This window comes from Typha angustifolia, chromosome 14 (assembly GCF_048772165.1).
Source record: "Typha angustifolia cultivar Huaian chromosome 14, ASM4877216v1, whole genome shotgun sequence".
In the NCBI taxonomy this organism is placed as follows: Eukaryota; Viridiplantae; Streptophyta; class Magnoliopsida; order Poales; family Typhaceae; genus Typha; species Typha angustifolia.
In genome coordinates, this window is record NC_133252.1 from 5903134 (window position 1) to 5916318 (window position 13185).

At 37.3% G+C, this 13185-nt stretch overlaps 1 protein-coding gene across 1 annotated transcript in view; it reads left to right on the plus strand.

Moving 5' to 3' along the window:
- Positions 1 to 10351: 10351 nt before the first annotated feature.
- Positions 10352 to 13185, plus strand: part of LOC140775575 (alpha-N-acetylglucosaminidase) — a 75102-nt gene continuing 72268 nt past the window's right edge. The window contains exons 1-3 of the mRNA XM_073118955.1: positions 10352 to 10681; positions 10756 to 10829; positions 11662 to 11873. Coding sequence (XP_072975056.1) covers positions 10469 to 10681; positions 10756 to 10829; positions 11662 to 11873 — 499 coding nt within the window. The 5' untranslated portion in view covers positions 10352 to 10468. The remainder of the gene's footprint in view (positions 10682 to 10755; positions 10830 to 11661; positions 11874 to 13185) is intronic.

Consider the following 13185-nt stretch of genomic DNA (forward strand, 5'->3'; position numbering starts at 1 on the left):
AAAACCAAGGAAGTCCAAAGGGATAGCTCTATCCACTGTTGAACAAAATTTAGAGGAGTCTGAAGATGAAGGTGATTTAGATGTTGAGATGTTGGCTATGTTTGTCAAAAAGTTCAATAAATTCTTTCGAAAGCCAAACAAGTTTAATACTAAAAAGTTTGAAAAAAAACAAAATTTTTGTGAAAAAGAAGAATACTGTGAACGTTATTGGAACAAAATGGATTTACAAAAATAAAAGTGATGAACATGGCAATATAGTTCAAAATAAAGCCAGACTAGTAGCACAGGGATACACTCAGGTTGAGGGTATAGATTTTGATGAGACATTTGCTCCTGTTGCTAGATTAGAGTCTATTCGTATACTGCTTGTCATTGCTTGTCATTTAAAATTTAAATTGTTTCAAATGGATGTTAAAAGTGCTTTCTTGAATGGTATCCTGAATGAAGATGTTTATGTGGAACAACCTAAGGGTTTCGAAGATCAAAAATTTCCTTCTCATGTTTTTAAATTGAAAAAGGCTCTTTACGAGCTAAAACAAGCTCCAAGAGCTTGGTATGAGAAGTTGACCGCCTTTTTAGTGGATGCGGGGTTCACTCGAGGGGGAGTGGACAAGACATTATTCATTAGACATGAAAACAAGAGTTTAGTTGTGGCACAAATATATGTGGATGACATTGTCTTCGGGGCGATGAGTCAATTATTAGCTAAGGAGTTTGCTTATCTCATGCACAGTCATTTTGAGATGAGTATGATGGGTGAGTTGAAGTTCTTTTTAGGGCTTCAAATTACTTAATTGGAGAGAGGGATTTTTATCGCTCAAACCAAGTATGTTAAGGATCTTGTGACTAAATTTGGTTTAGAAAATACAAAACATGCTAGAACTCTTATGAGTACAACTACCAAACTAGGTAAGGACATGTCAGGAAAAAGTGTTGATCAGACAGTGTATAGGAGCATGATCGGTAGCCTTTTGTCCTTAACGGCTAGTAGACCTGACATTGCATTTAGTGTCGGTGTGTGTGCTAGGTTTCAGTCTGAACCTAAGGAGTCACATTTGTTTGCTGTGAAACGTATCATAAAATATGTCAATGGCACAGTTGATTTAGGTATCTGGTTTACTTATGACTCGGGTGCTATCATATCGGCATACACGGATTCTGATTGGGCAGGTTCATGTGGTGATAGAAAAAGTACTTCAGGTGGATGTTTTTATGTTGGAAACAATCTGGTTGCTTGGAACAGTAAGAAACAAAACTCGATATCTTTATCTACTGCGGAGGCCGAGTACATTGCAGTAGGAAGTTGTTGTTCTCAGTTACTATAGATGAAACAGATGGTCAAAGATTATGGCATTGAACAAGATACTATGGTGCTTTATTGTGACAATATGAGTGCTATTAATATATCGAAAAATCCTGTTCAACACTCGCGTACAAAACATATTGATATCCGACATCATTTTATACGCAAGTTAGTTGAAGACAAAACAATAGCACTAGAACATGTTAAGACGGAGAAACAGTTGGGTGACTTGTTTACAAAACCTTTGGATTTACAGAGATTTGAGTATCTTGGTACTTCTTTAGGGATTTGTGCTTTGGACTGATTTTATTGGGATTTGTGTTCTTTTTAGTTTGCGAGTTTCGTTTGTTTTTTTTTTTAAGGTTTTCATTTACTCTGAAATTTTCTTTGGTTTTAGTTTCAGATTTATCGAGAGTTTTTGTCATAAAAAAAAATTGATGCACTCCTAGATTCAATAATATACTCTTGACATAAAAATATGATTTTTCTCTTGATTATGAGTTATTATAGTCAATTTTGTCATCTTGTAGTATATTGTTTCAATTTTGATTTTGTCACTCCCTCGACTTCTATAATAATAAATTTTTAATGCCTCATAACGTATGTGTATTCTTGAGTGAGCATGATATCATGAATATTTTTTTAAATAGCTCTCTATTAACTTTGATTTGCACAGTTTGACCTCATGCTTAGTTATCAAATATATTTTTATAAAAGATCAATGAAAAGGGCTACAATGAGTTAGTGTGAAAGCCGTCTTGTTTCGAGTCCAGTTTGACTCAGTACATTATTTGCAAATTTAAAAAAAAATGATATATGTGAATTTCTTCTTGCACATCGTTTGATTTGTACTACAAGAAAAGGGCTACCTACTCATGTGTGAAAGCCATCATTACACATATATGTTTCAATAAAAAAAATACAGGAAAAATTCCTGCTGTGTTATGGAGAATAAGTCAAAAAGTGTAAAATTTCTATACTAAGTCGGTTTGACTACTGTGTTGCATCATTGTTTATATAGTAAAGTTTGTTTAAGAAGATTGGTTCATGTTATTTATGCTCATCTTGCATATGCATATCGTTATGATCAATCAAGATTAATGTAATTTTGAGTGATGCATTCGAATTGATTATAATATGCTTTTGATGATTTGATTGATCTTGTATGACTTATTTCATTTGATTGTCATATTCTATGTCTTGAATATATTTTAAAATTCTAGAAGTGCATCTCCAAAAAGATTTTTAACTTGTTTTTAGTTAAAAAAAAAGGGACGTTCGAACGAGGATTCTTGAGTTCGAACACGGCGCGTTCGAACGGGCGGACTGGTGCGTTCGAACGCACGCGTGGGTTCTTTAAATATTGCGTCCGAACCCAAGGGTTTCATCTTCCATTCTCCAAACCCTTAAAACTCTTCATTTTCCCCTTCTCAAATCTTCAAGATCTTGGTGTTTTTCATTGAATTTTTCACTTCAAATCCTTTTTGGGGGTAGATCTCCTCCGGATCTAGTGTCTTTCAACCAAAATTTTGAGTTTCTCCCCACATTTGCAAGGTATGATCATCCATTATTTTCTTAGTTTTTTTTTCAATAAACATGCTTGATCTTGAGTGATTTGTGCGTTCTCAACTTTTGATCACGTTAATGTTAAACTCTTGATGATTCTTATGAGATTGAACGTGATATCTTAGCGTTTTTCAAGTGTAAGATGTTTTTCCTTTTGGGGCTTCATGGTTTCTACCATTTTTTTTGGATTTCTTGCTATTTTTTGGTTGCTTTCGGCATGTATTGAATATTGAAACGTGTTTTCTTTTCAAGAATGCCTAAGAAAACGACGGTGACCAAGAAACCAAGGCCGCCTTCCTCGCCATCCTCGGCTCCCAAGTTTTCTTCAACTACGGCTGCGGGTCGTTACAAGCATAATTTTGGCACCCGTCCTGTTATCTGTGAAAGACCCGTGGTTATATCTGATTTTTCTGAGTTGGGGATTGAACAGATCTTTTCTGAACGAGGATGGTTATCAGTGTGTCGGATGAGCGGGACTGCTTATGTGGAAGTTGTTCGAGAATTCTTTAGTAATGCCACGATTTTCGATCACTGTATACGTTCTACTGTTCGTGGTGTATTTATATACCTGGATTCCGATGTTATTCGTGCTGAACTGAGTCTGCCTGATGGTGAGTTTCAGTATCCGACGTCTGCTCCACTCCTTGATATAAATGACTATGCCGGTACAGTCCTGATCAAAGGGGAACGTTGGAAAGGTAACATGATGCCGCATGCAAGGCTGACATCTGTGGCTCGCATGCTTCACCTCTTTTGTCTGTACAATGTCACCCCCAAGACTCGACATTCCAGCATTAGTCTGGATCGTGCGTTCCTTCTTCATGCCATGTTATCGGGAGTCTCTATTGACTTAGCTGCAGTGATCTATGATTCGATTCTCTCAGCTGCACAGAAAAAAGCACCTTTTGGCATTTTTCTTACCAATTTGTGCACTCAGAGTGGGGTGCGAGTAGATGCTTCGGAACCTTCTCTTACTTCGCAGAAACCATTGGATCGGATTACTCTGAAGCGGAGTCAAGCTCACGACCAGACGTCTCCTCTCAAACCATTCTCTTCCGCCGCTGGTCGGTCATCGCATCTTGACAGTTCTGATGATAGCTCTGCCGATGACTCATCTCCCACTGAGGGGGAGTTACCACAGTACTCGGACCGGTTCGATCAACTTAGTACTCAAGTGCAGGATCTCCATTCTGCGGTGAATGATCTACGTACTGAGCAAGTCCATCAGGGAACTGTACTTGATTCCGTGTTGACGATTCTTCATCGTCAGTTTCCTCCGAGTTCCTAGTCTTTGGCATTTGTGCCAAAAAAGGGGAGAGTGTCTTAGTGTTTAGGTGTCTAGGTGTGTAGGGGGAGTATGGGCATAGGGAGAGTTTAGTGGAGTTTACTTGATGGTTGAACTTGGCATTTGAAACTTAACTTAACTTGAAGTAATTGTGATAACGTGTGTTTAATCTTTGTCTGTTTAAATTTTTGCTCTTGTGATAACTTGTGTTTTGATTTTTTTTATTTCAAGTTATTTTCACTTGATCTTGGATTGGTATATGTTTCCTTGCAGGGATTGATGTGCAAAATATTCTAGACTTGTTGATTGCTCAGTTTGAAGTCATTGTAATATCTTGTAACCTAGGTGTTTTGTCACAAATTGCCAAAGGGGGAGATTATTAGGTTTTTTATTTGTTGGCAATTTTGTACAAAATATTCTAAGTGTATTTTTTCATGTATTTGAGCTTTACACAAGTCTAGAATATCACTGGTGTGAAGAATTGCAAGATCATTGGAGAAAAGTCATTGCGTTCTCACCGCGTTCACAAACGCGTTCGAACGCGAAATCCGCGTTCACACAGACAGAGAGCCGCGTTCACAAGCGCGTTCGAACGCGGGCACTGCGTTCACACAGACAGAGAGCCACGTTCACAAGCGCGTTCGAACACGGGCACTGTGTTCACATAGACAGGGAGCCGGATTCACAAACGCGTTCGAACGCAGGTACTGCGTTCACACAGACCGAGAGCAGCGTTCACAAACGCGTTTGAACGCAACCTGAAGAATTCAAGCTGTCTCGTTCGAACGCACTTGGGCCCGTTCGAATGCACTTGGGCTGCGTTCGAACGCACCTATGAAGTTTGTAATTTATTGGATTTTCGTGAGTACGATTATGACTTGGATTTGGCTCTATCTTGGAGATCATATATAAGGATAGTGTTGCCCTAAACTAGGGTAGTTGAAGAAGATTATTCAAGGAGACTTATTGGAGGCTACATCGGTTCTTCAACAAACAAGGCCCTTCGCATCTACAAATCTTAATCTTTCGTCTTAAGGGCTATCTAGACGAAAGATCAATCTCGAGGGCTACTAAGATTGGACTTCAATCACAAGAAGCAGTGAATCGTGGGTTCTAGCGATCAAGACTGAGAGGAACAAAATCATTTGGATCGACGGGTTGTTTTGTGAGTCAGTCTTGTAACTGCTACTATCATAGTGATTGGTTTGGATCCGTGGTTTTTTTTCCCGTTTGGGTTTTCCACGTTAAAATCTTGGCGTTCATCTCTACTTTCATTTTTAATATTTCTTCCGACTTTTACTTAAGCGAACGAGAAATATCATTGCCTAGAGGTTAGATACATACGTGTGTCTAGGGTTTTTTCACATATATATATGCTTATATATGACATCATGCTTCGTTCTGATTCATATTATTCAGTATATGATTTACTCTCTATTTGGCATTAGTAATTCAGGGTAAGATCTATTCACTAAGCCTTTTACTCATGACTCTCTTTATTTCTTTTCTAATGCCCCCTAAATATTATGATACATAATCGCAACTTGAGATATTTTGAGAAGATATTTTAGAGCAAAGATGAGGTAAGCTATAGACGTGAGATGTTATAGAAGATAGTTTATCTAGATATTAAGTTGTACCATTATTTGATATTTGTACTCCAATGTATAGATGATGATTTGTATAATACAGGTCGAATTATAGTGTACTCATGTATTAGTTATTTTAGTTGTATCTTAATGGTTTGTCATGACATGTATAGGCCCTACTAGATTATATAGCTGTCTAGTATGGCTGTTGTGGTTTTAGATATGGATATGTTACAAGTTTATTTAATTGTTAGTATGATTTATAATATGATGGATTATGTGAGAACATGAGTGTATCTATGCGTGGCGGCCCTGCTCATCCTATCGGGCTTGTTAGACACAAATACACTTTTGTGCCTATATAATTATGACATCATAAAAAAAACATACTAACATATCTATGCTCACATAATTCATCACCAAATAATTTATACTATCAACCAAATAAATCTATTAACATATGAATGTCTTAGTCCACAACAACCATACTAGATAGCTACATAATTTGGCAGGGCCCACACAGGCCACGACAAACCATCAAGATACAACTAAAATCACTAATACATAAGTACACAATAATCTGACCTGTATTATACAAATCATCGTTTATACGATGGAATACAAATATCAAATAATGGTACAACTCAATATCTAGATAAACTATCTTCTATACTATCTCATGTCTATAGCTCACCTCATTTTTGCTCTAAAATATCTTCTTAGGATATCTCAAGTCACTATCACGTATCATAATATCTATGGGATTAGAAAAGAAATAAAAAGAGTCATGAGTAAAAGGCTGAGTGAATAAATCTTTCTCCAAATTAGTGATACCAAACAGAGAGTAAATCATGTACTGGATAATATGAATCAGAAATAGCATCATGTCATGAATGAGTATATGAATGTGTTCTCAATAATACATAAATGAAAAGTATATAATATATCATAACTAATAAAAGTATATAATCCTCGACAATGAATAAACAAATATTTATGTCATACTATTATCATAACTCTCTCAAATATGATATATGATGTATCTCGACCATGACCATGCTATGATATTAAATGCAACCATATATGATATATATTGGCCACTCGATAATTAAGTAATCAGATGATAATGAAATCATATGCATTTCTCAACATCTCAGTCATTAATGCCATCTCTGTAGGTCATCATCATACTAGACCACTATACATAGTCAACACTCGGTACTCGGTCTCAACATCATGCCCGAAGGCTTAGAGTATACTCTACCATCCTCAAGGAGTATCTCAAATATAACCACACCTTGCCATCTGCTAAGGCTATCAATATCCATCTAGACCGGGCACCCTTCTAGCTGATAGAAATCTCGTGAGGATAACTCGCCACATACTCCCTGGCAAACGATATGTGTCCGAATGTCTACTGCGCACATAGACGTAAGGCCACAGGATTGTGACTATGTCGAGCGATCAATCGTCCACCAAGCGCGTCTTAACCCTTGCGCCCACTCGGGTATTGTTATACTTTCTATCAACTATCTGATCAATCACATTTCATGCTTTTCTTCTAAATAATAGATCATATACATATATCTAGTATGATAACAAGTCAATGCATAATAGGAGTTTAAATGGAATAAGAATCAAGAGAAAAATGATGCAATATAGTCTTCAACTATGTAGTTAACACATACATACCCATGCTAATCTATCACATGCATACCTATGCTAATCTATCACATGCATCCTCATGCTACAAATCAACTAGATATAAAATTATGACAGTATAGTCATATCTAATCATCTCTATTTATCATCATCAGACTCATATCCAAGATCAGCCTAATTACATGCATGATAAAATATACTAATCATCTTTAGATAAAGTCATATAATCATGCTGAAAGCCAAAACATGCATGTATATAATATACAATATAACCTAATTTGAGAAATGAATCTAAGGGATAAGACTACTCACCTCTGATCAGAAGATACAAAACACATATCCCTCTTGTTCGCCAACCGAGGGGTCAACACATCGCTAACCGAATCCAAAGGGTCTCATATAAGGGGTTTGGGATCTAAAAATGTTTAGGTAACATAAAATTAGCCGTTTATCTAATTAAAATCCGTTCATGTAAAATATGAATTTATTAGGCTTTAGAATTTCTACTTATCTTTATAAGTAGTTAGATTTTTAATTATAAATAAAATATAAATATAGATTTGAAAAACTAACTATAATTAAGTTGTGGTTATCATTCTATCTTGATTAATTAGGGACTAATAAATAAATAAATTAATTAATTAATCTAGTATTTTATTTGTTACAAAACAATAATAATATATAATACATTATTAGAATTACTTAAAATGTATATCATAAGAATATTAGTATATAAATCTAATAATTATAATTTACAATCTATCTATTAATCTAATAAAAATATAAATAAATAAATATAAGTATTACCTATATTTATGTGTAATAGTTTATAACCTAATTAATCATTAATTATACTAATTATAATTAATAATAATCATATTGAAGAAAATACACTATTATTAAAATAATTAATATCTAAATAATTTATCTGCATTAATTAAGAAAGCAATACCTAAATAAATATATGAAATGAAATAACATAAAAGAGCTATTGCTAGTGCTAGGCTCGGCCCAACACTGCTGTAGAAAGAAGGGGAGAAGAAGCTTAGGAAGAAGCTTAGGAAGAAGAAGAAAGAAGAAGAAGAAAGAAGAAGAAAGAAGAAGAAGAAGAAGAGAAGAGAAAAAGAAGGGAAGGAGGGGGCGCCAGGCCAACGGGGAGGGGCTGGACCGCTGCTGGCTAGCCAGCGGTCAGCCTCTCACCGACGACTCAGCTCCAATGAGCCTAAGCCCAAGTGAGAGAAAGAGAGAGACAGATAGACAGATAGAGAGAGAGAGGGAGAGAGAGAAAAAGGAGGAGGCTCACTGGCATCGGGAGCCAGTGGCAATGGCGATAGTGGCGACGGGTTGGCAGCAATAGCAATGAGAGAGAGAGAGAGTTTGAGAGAGAGAGAGAGAGACTAAAAGAGGGGAGAAAAGAAAGATGTAGAGGGAGAGAGAGGCGATCAAGGTGGGACAAGGCAGCAACGACTACAACGGTGTCGAGGTTTGCCATAGCCAGCTGGCCCGGCTCGGTTGGTTGGGCCGGCGGTTGTGGGCGCACGTGGCGCCCACAGAGCGCCCACAATCTGCTTGGCACGAGCTCGTACCATGCAACAATAAATTTTTTTTTCTTTCTTTTTGTTTTTTTTCCAGTTTAAGTTAATTTATATATTATTATTATTATTTTTATTTTTAGATCTGGGTTATTATAGCGTGGGCGTACACGTGCCGGGCAGGGGCATTACAGAGAGGGCATCGTCGACTAGAGCAAGAAGGAGGGAGATATGACAATAATGCTAATGCAATTATTAAATAAGATCAAATTAGGGTTTCCTCCATATATTTATAAACGCTCACCCTAGACCGACTTTGATAAGGACTTGACCAACCAACTCAACTCGACTAGCCCGAGTTGAGCTTGGGTTCACCATACATCTCATGACTCGACTAAAATAATTTATTAACTAGTCTAGACTCAATTAACCAATTAATAAGTTGAGTCTATATTTAGCAAGTATTGGTGTTTATGGCTCAACTAATAGGGAAGCTGCCAAAAAGAAATGCAAGAAATCAGACTAGATAAATAGACTCATCCCAATGAACCCAATGTGCCATGAATAGATTCAATCTAACCGAGTCGTACCACATCCAAGTTCGGTCAGTCACCCCACGTCGCTATCCTTTTGACTGATTAGTGCCACCTGTCCTTAGCTGACAGTCCACCTTCTCCCTCCTCTCTTCTTCTCTTTATCACTGACTATATTATCCACCCATCACCACCACCTCCATACCACCCATCGCCTAGGCTAACCACCAACACTTGCTTGGCCTCTATTTCACCATCCGTGTAGGTAGCTTTGTGCCTCCATCCATGATCTACAACCCTCCAAAACCCAATCAAATCTAATTGTGGGATTCTAAGGCTGTCTTAACTTTACTATTCTACAGTAGATCTAGCTCTCACCTCAGGAGTCAGAACCAAGATCTATGGGCAAATTCAGACTTGCACCCATTTTGGGAGTTGGAATACACCCTTGGATCGCTAATCAAACGAGATTGTCACCTTATGATGCCACAAGCCAAGAGCACCTATTTTAGGTGCCTTCAAATAATATTTAAATGTCTAAACCCGAGAGTAATCTTCATTGATGTGTTAGAACGCACGATATTCAAACGCCCAAACACATATTACCATTCTGTCTTAGATCATTTTAAGACATTGTTTAATTTAGGGTTAGTCTTTATATATGCGGAGACCTAATCTAGGGTATGAAGGATTATATGCATTTACCTCTTCCTCGACCTCTTTACCTCTCCATCTTGATCTTCTTCTCACTAGTTCTCTCAGAAGACTACCCCACTGAGTCTCCTGGGGACCAACTTTTCTTGCTGGTTCCTTCTTTTCTATGCGGATGTTTCTTTTCTATGCGGATGCCGGGGCTCAGAACTAAATCGCATGCTGCACATCCCTGTACTGGGCCCACCCATGTCTATTCTTCTCTAGCAGCCTGTCCGCCTTCCGGATCCCTCTTCGATCATCTGTCCATGATACTGGGAGAAGAGAACTGACCAAACTCTTCAGTGATGAGAGCCTTCCATCGTCTGCTTCTTGATCTCCTTTTGCTCCTTCTCCTTCTACCTGCATCATCGCCATGGAAGTCAAGCATGGAGGATCTACTCAGAAAAATGGAAAGCCAGAGAGCTCCTCCTTCGGTCCAAGAGGCTGCTGCGGCAAGGGTCCTCGAGAGGCTGCTTCCGACCCACATATCAAGCTTCCGCTTCGAGATCGATTCCAAGGTGGGTGATGTCTCTTACACTCTTGGTGATCATGGTATTGAAACTGAGTTCATAGTATCTAAGTGCCTTCGTAGGGAATTTGCGGGGAATCGAGTTGCTTTCGGATTAGTAATATCGACAAGTCAAGCGGTGATGCAGCAGAGATATTGTATGCATTTTATGTTGGCTTGCATTAATTGTTGTTCCCTCTTGAATTGTAGTTTCTGAATCACCTTCTTTTCGCACTATTATGGATATTAAAATAATGGGAAAAATTGGATTCAATTGTCAACTGCTCCTATCGGAAATAGGATTGACTACGGATTCGAGCCATAGCACATGGTTCCCCTTTGCAAGAACTCCGAATCATTCTCTTGAAGCTCATTTATAGGAGCTTTGGAGATTATTGCAAGCCAACACATCGGCTGAGTTTAATTTGATTGCTGAAGTTCTTGAAGCAAAGTTCAACTCTAGTTTATGCTTTAAAATAAAGGTTATATTATTTAGTGCTTGATCGAGCTTTAATTAAGTTCTACTAGTCCAAGCCAAAACATAACTTATTCCATAGCTAGGGTGAGCTCCAAGTAAGATTGTTCCACACTTATCAGGCTGACCTCTGCTTATTTGCAGTCCAATGGAATAGCATTTTTCTCATACATATGCATTTATTAAGTATTTTTCTGATGATGAATTCACTCTCTTTCATTTTAATACAACACTAGTATTGAATAGTCGTAGGTCACCACTGTAGTTTAATGGTTTAGTCCTACCAAATGTCATGGGATCGATATTCCCTCGTGGTGGACGTTAGAGTTGATATTTAGTGAATTTTTCTAGAGTATTATATGCATATAGTTTGAGTCTATTATGACTCTTTTCTTGGGAGGGTTGGTCCAAATGTCTAAACAATTTTAACTTTTAAAAAATATTGAGCAGTTGTGTGTTTCCTTCTTATGCTGGAACACTTGTTTATTTGTATCCCTTTTGTTGTTGACATCTAGGATTCAGGCTTCAACAGCAGTTGAACTTTCATCTGGTCTTCATTGGTACTTAAAGTACTGGTGTGGTGCTCATATTTCATGGGATAAGACTGGTGGAGTTCAGTTGGCCTCTGTCCCATCACCTGGTTCCCTTCCACATGTAGAAGACCAGGGTGTGAAAGTTGATCGTCCAGTTCCTTGGAGTTACTATCAAAATGTTGTCACCTCTAGCTGTAAGTTTTTGACATACCTCTCTTGTATTTTATCATGTTAATCATTGCATAATTACTGTATTGTGTAAATATTAGGTCAGTTTTGACTTCTATATCTCTCATGATCAAGACAAAATGTTGGTCATACTTTTGGTCCTGAGATAGGAAGACAACTTTAAACAGAATTCAGTTAAAAAAGTTTAGGAACTTTAATAATTTTCCAGTTTCTGGTCTGTGAAGAATTCCTTGTTCTCTAGTTCTCTAAGTCCCCATATTGAGTATGTGAAATGGTGAATACTTAAGCCAATTTCATGGTGGTACAGTTTGAAACCTTTATCCTTCTGGTTAGAGAAATTTTGAATTAAAAGTCCTGTCTGATCTAGAGTTTATGAGTCTTTAGTTCCATAAATTGCAGCTAAGATAATTTATTTTGTCTACTCTGGGAAGAACTGATACTTCCATGCTTTAGGTGTGTCAGATACCCTGTTGGAAATATTCTCTAAATATGTATTGGGTAATTTGTTATGTTTTACAACAAAATTAATATTGTGCATAAGGTTGGATCATTCATTTTTGTATCTTGGATACTTTATATAGTTCTATGAAGATATGTCAAACTGAACGAGATTACTACATTTCATTTCTAGGTAGATCCATGTTTCCTACAAGGCTTCAATTATGAAAAATGTTGACCTTATTTGTACTGCAATAGGCATGTTTTATGGGTAAAAGGCAGCTTAGATTATGATTTACAGAACAAATTTGCTTTTTCGTCTTACATCTAGTAACTAATTTAATATGGAGTTTATTAGATCTGTTGGCTTGAATGGATGGTTTGATGGATAATTCAGGATGTGCTTTTATGAACTACCATGACTACATGAACTCCTCAAAGTATTCATATGCAGAACATTTTATATGTATAGGAATATATGTATTATAGATGGTCGTGCCGACTGGCCCTTGCCGTGCCAATAATGGCACGGCACTTGGCTCGTTTCGACCCGTGTCGAGCCGTGCCGACGGGCACGCATGCTGTGCCAAACTTTGTCAGGTTGGCATGGCTGCGTTCCGTTCGGCTTGGCTCCATTCTAGTCATTGTGCTATGTGATATCATTTTTTTTTATTTTCACCAGTCATTGTTAAATTAACCGACCAATTAATTATTTAGAAGGCTTAGATAAAATTGATGATAATGAGACTAAAGATGATAATGATAATGATGATGGTGATGGTGATGGTGATGGTGATGGTGTTGGTGATAATAATGAGACTCAGTCTTGTGGCGGTTATAATGGAAATTGAGACATACGTCCCTGTCATTGAAGATTCT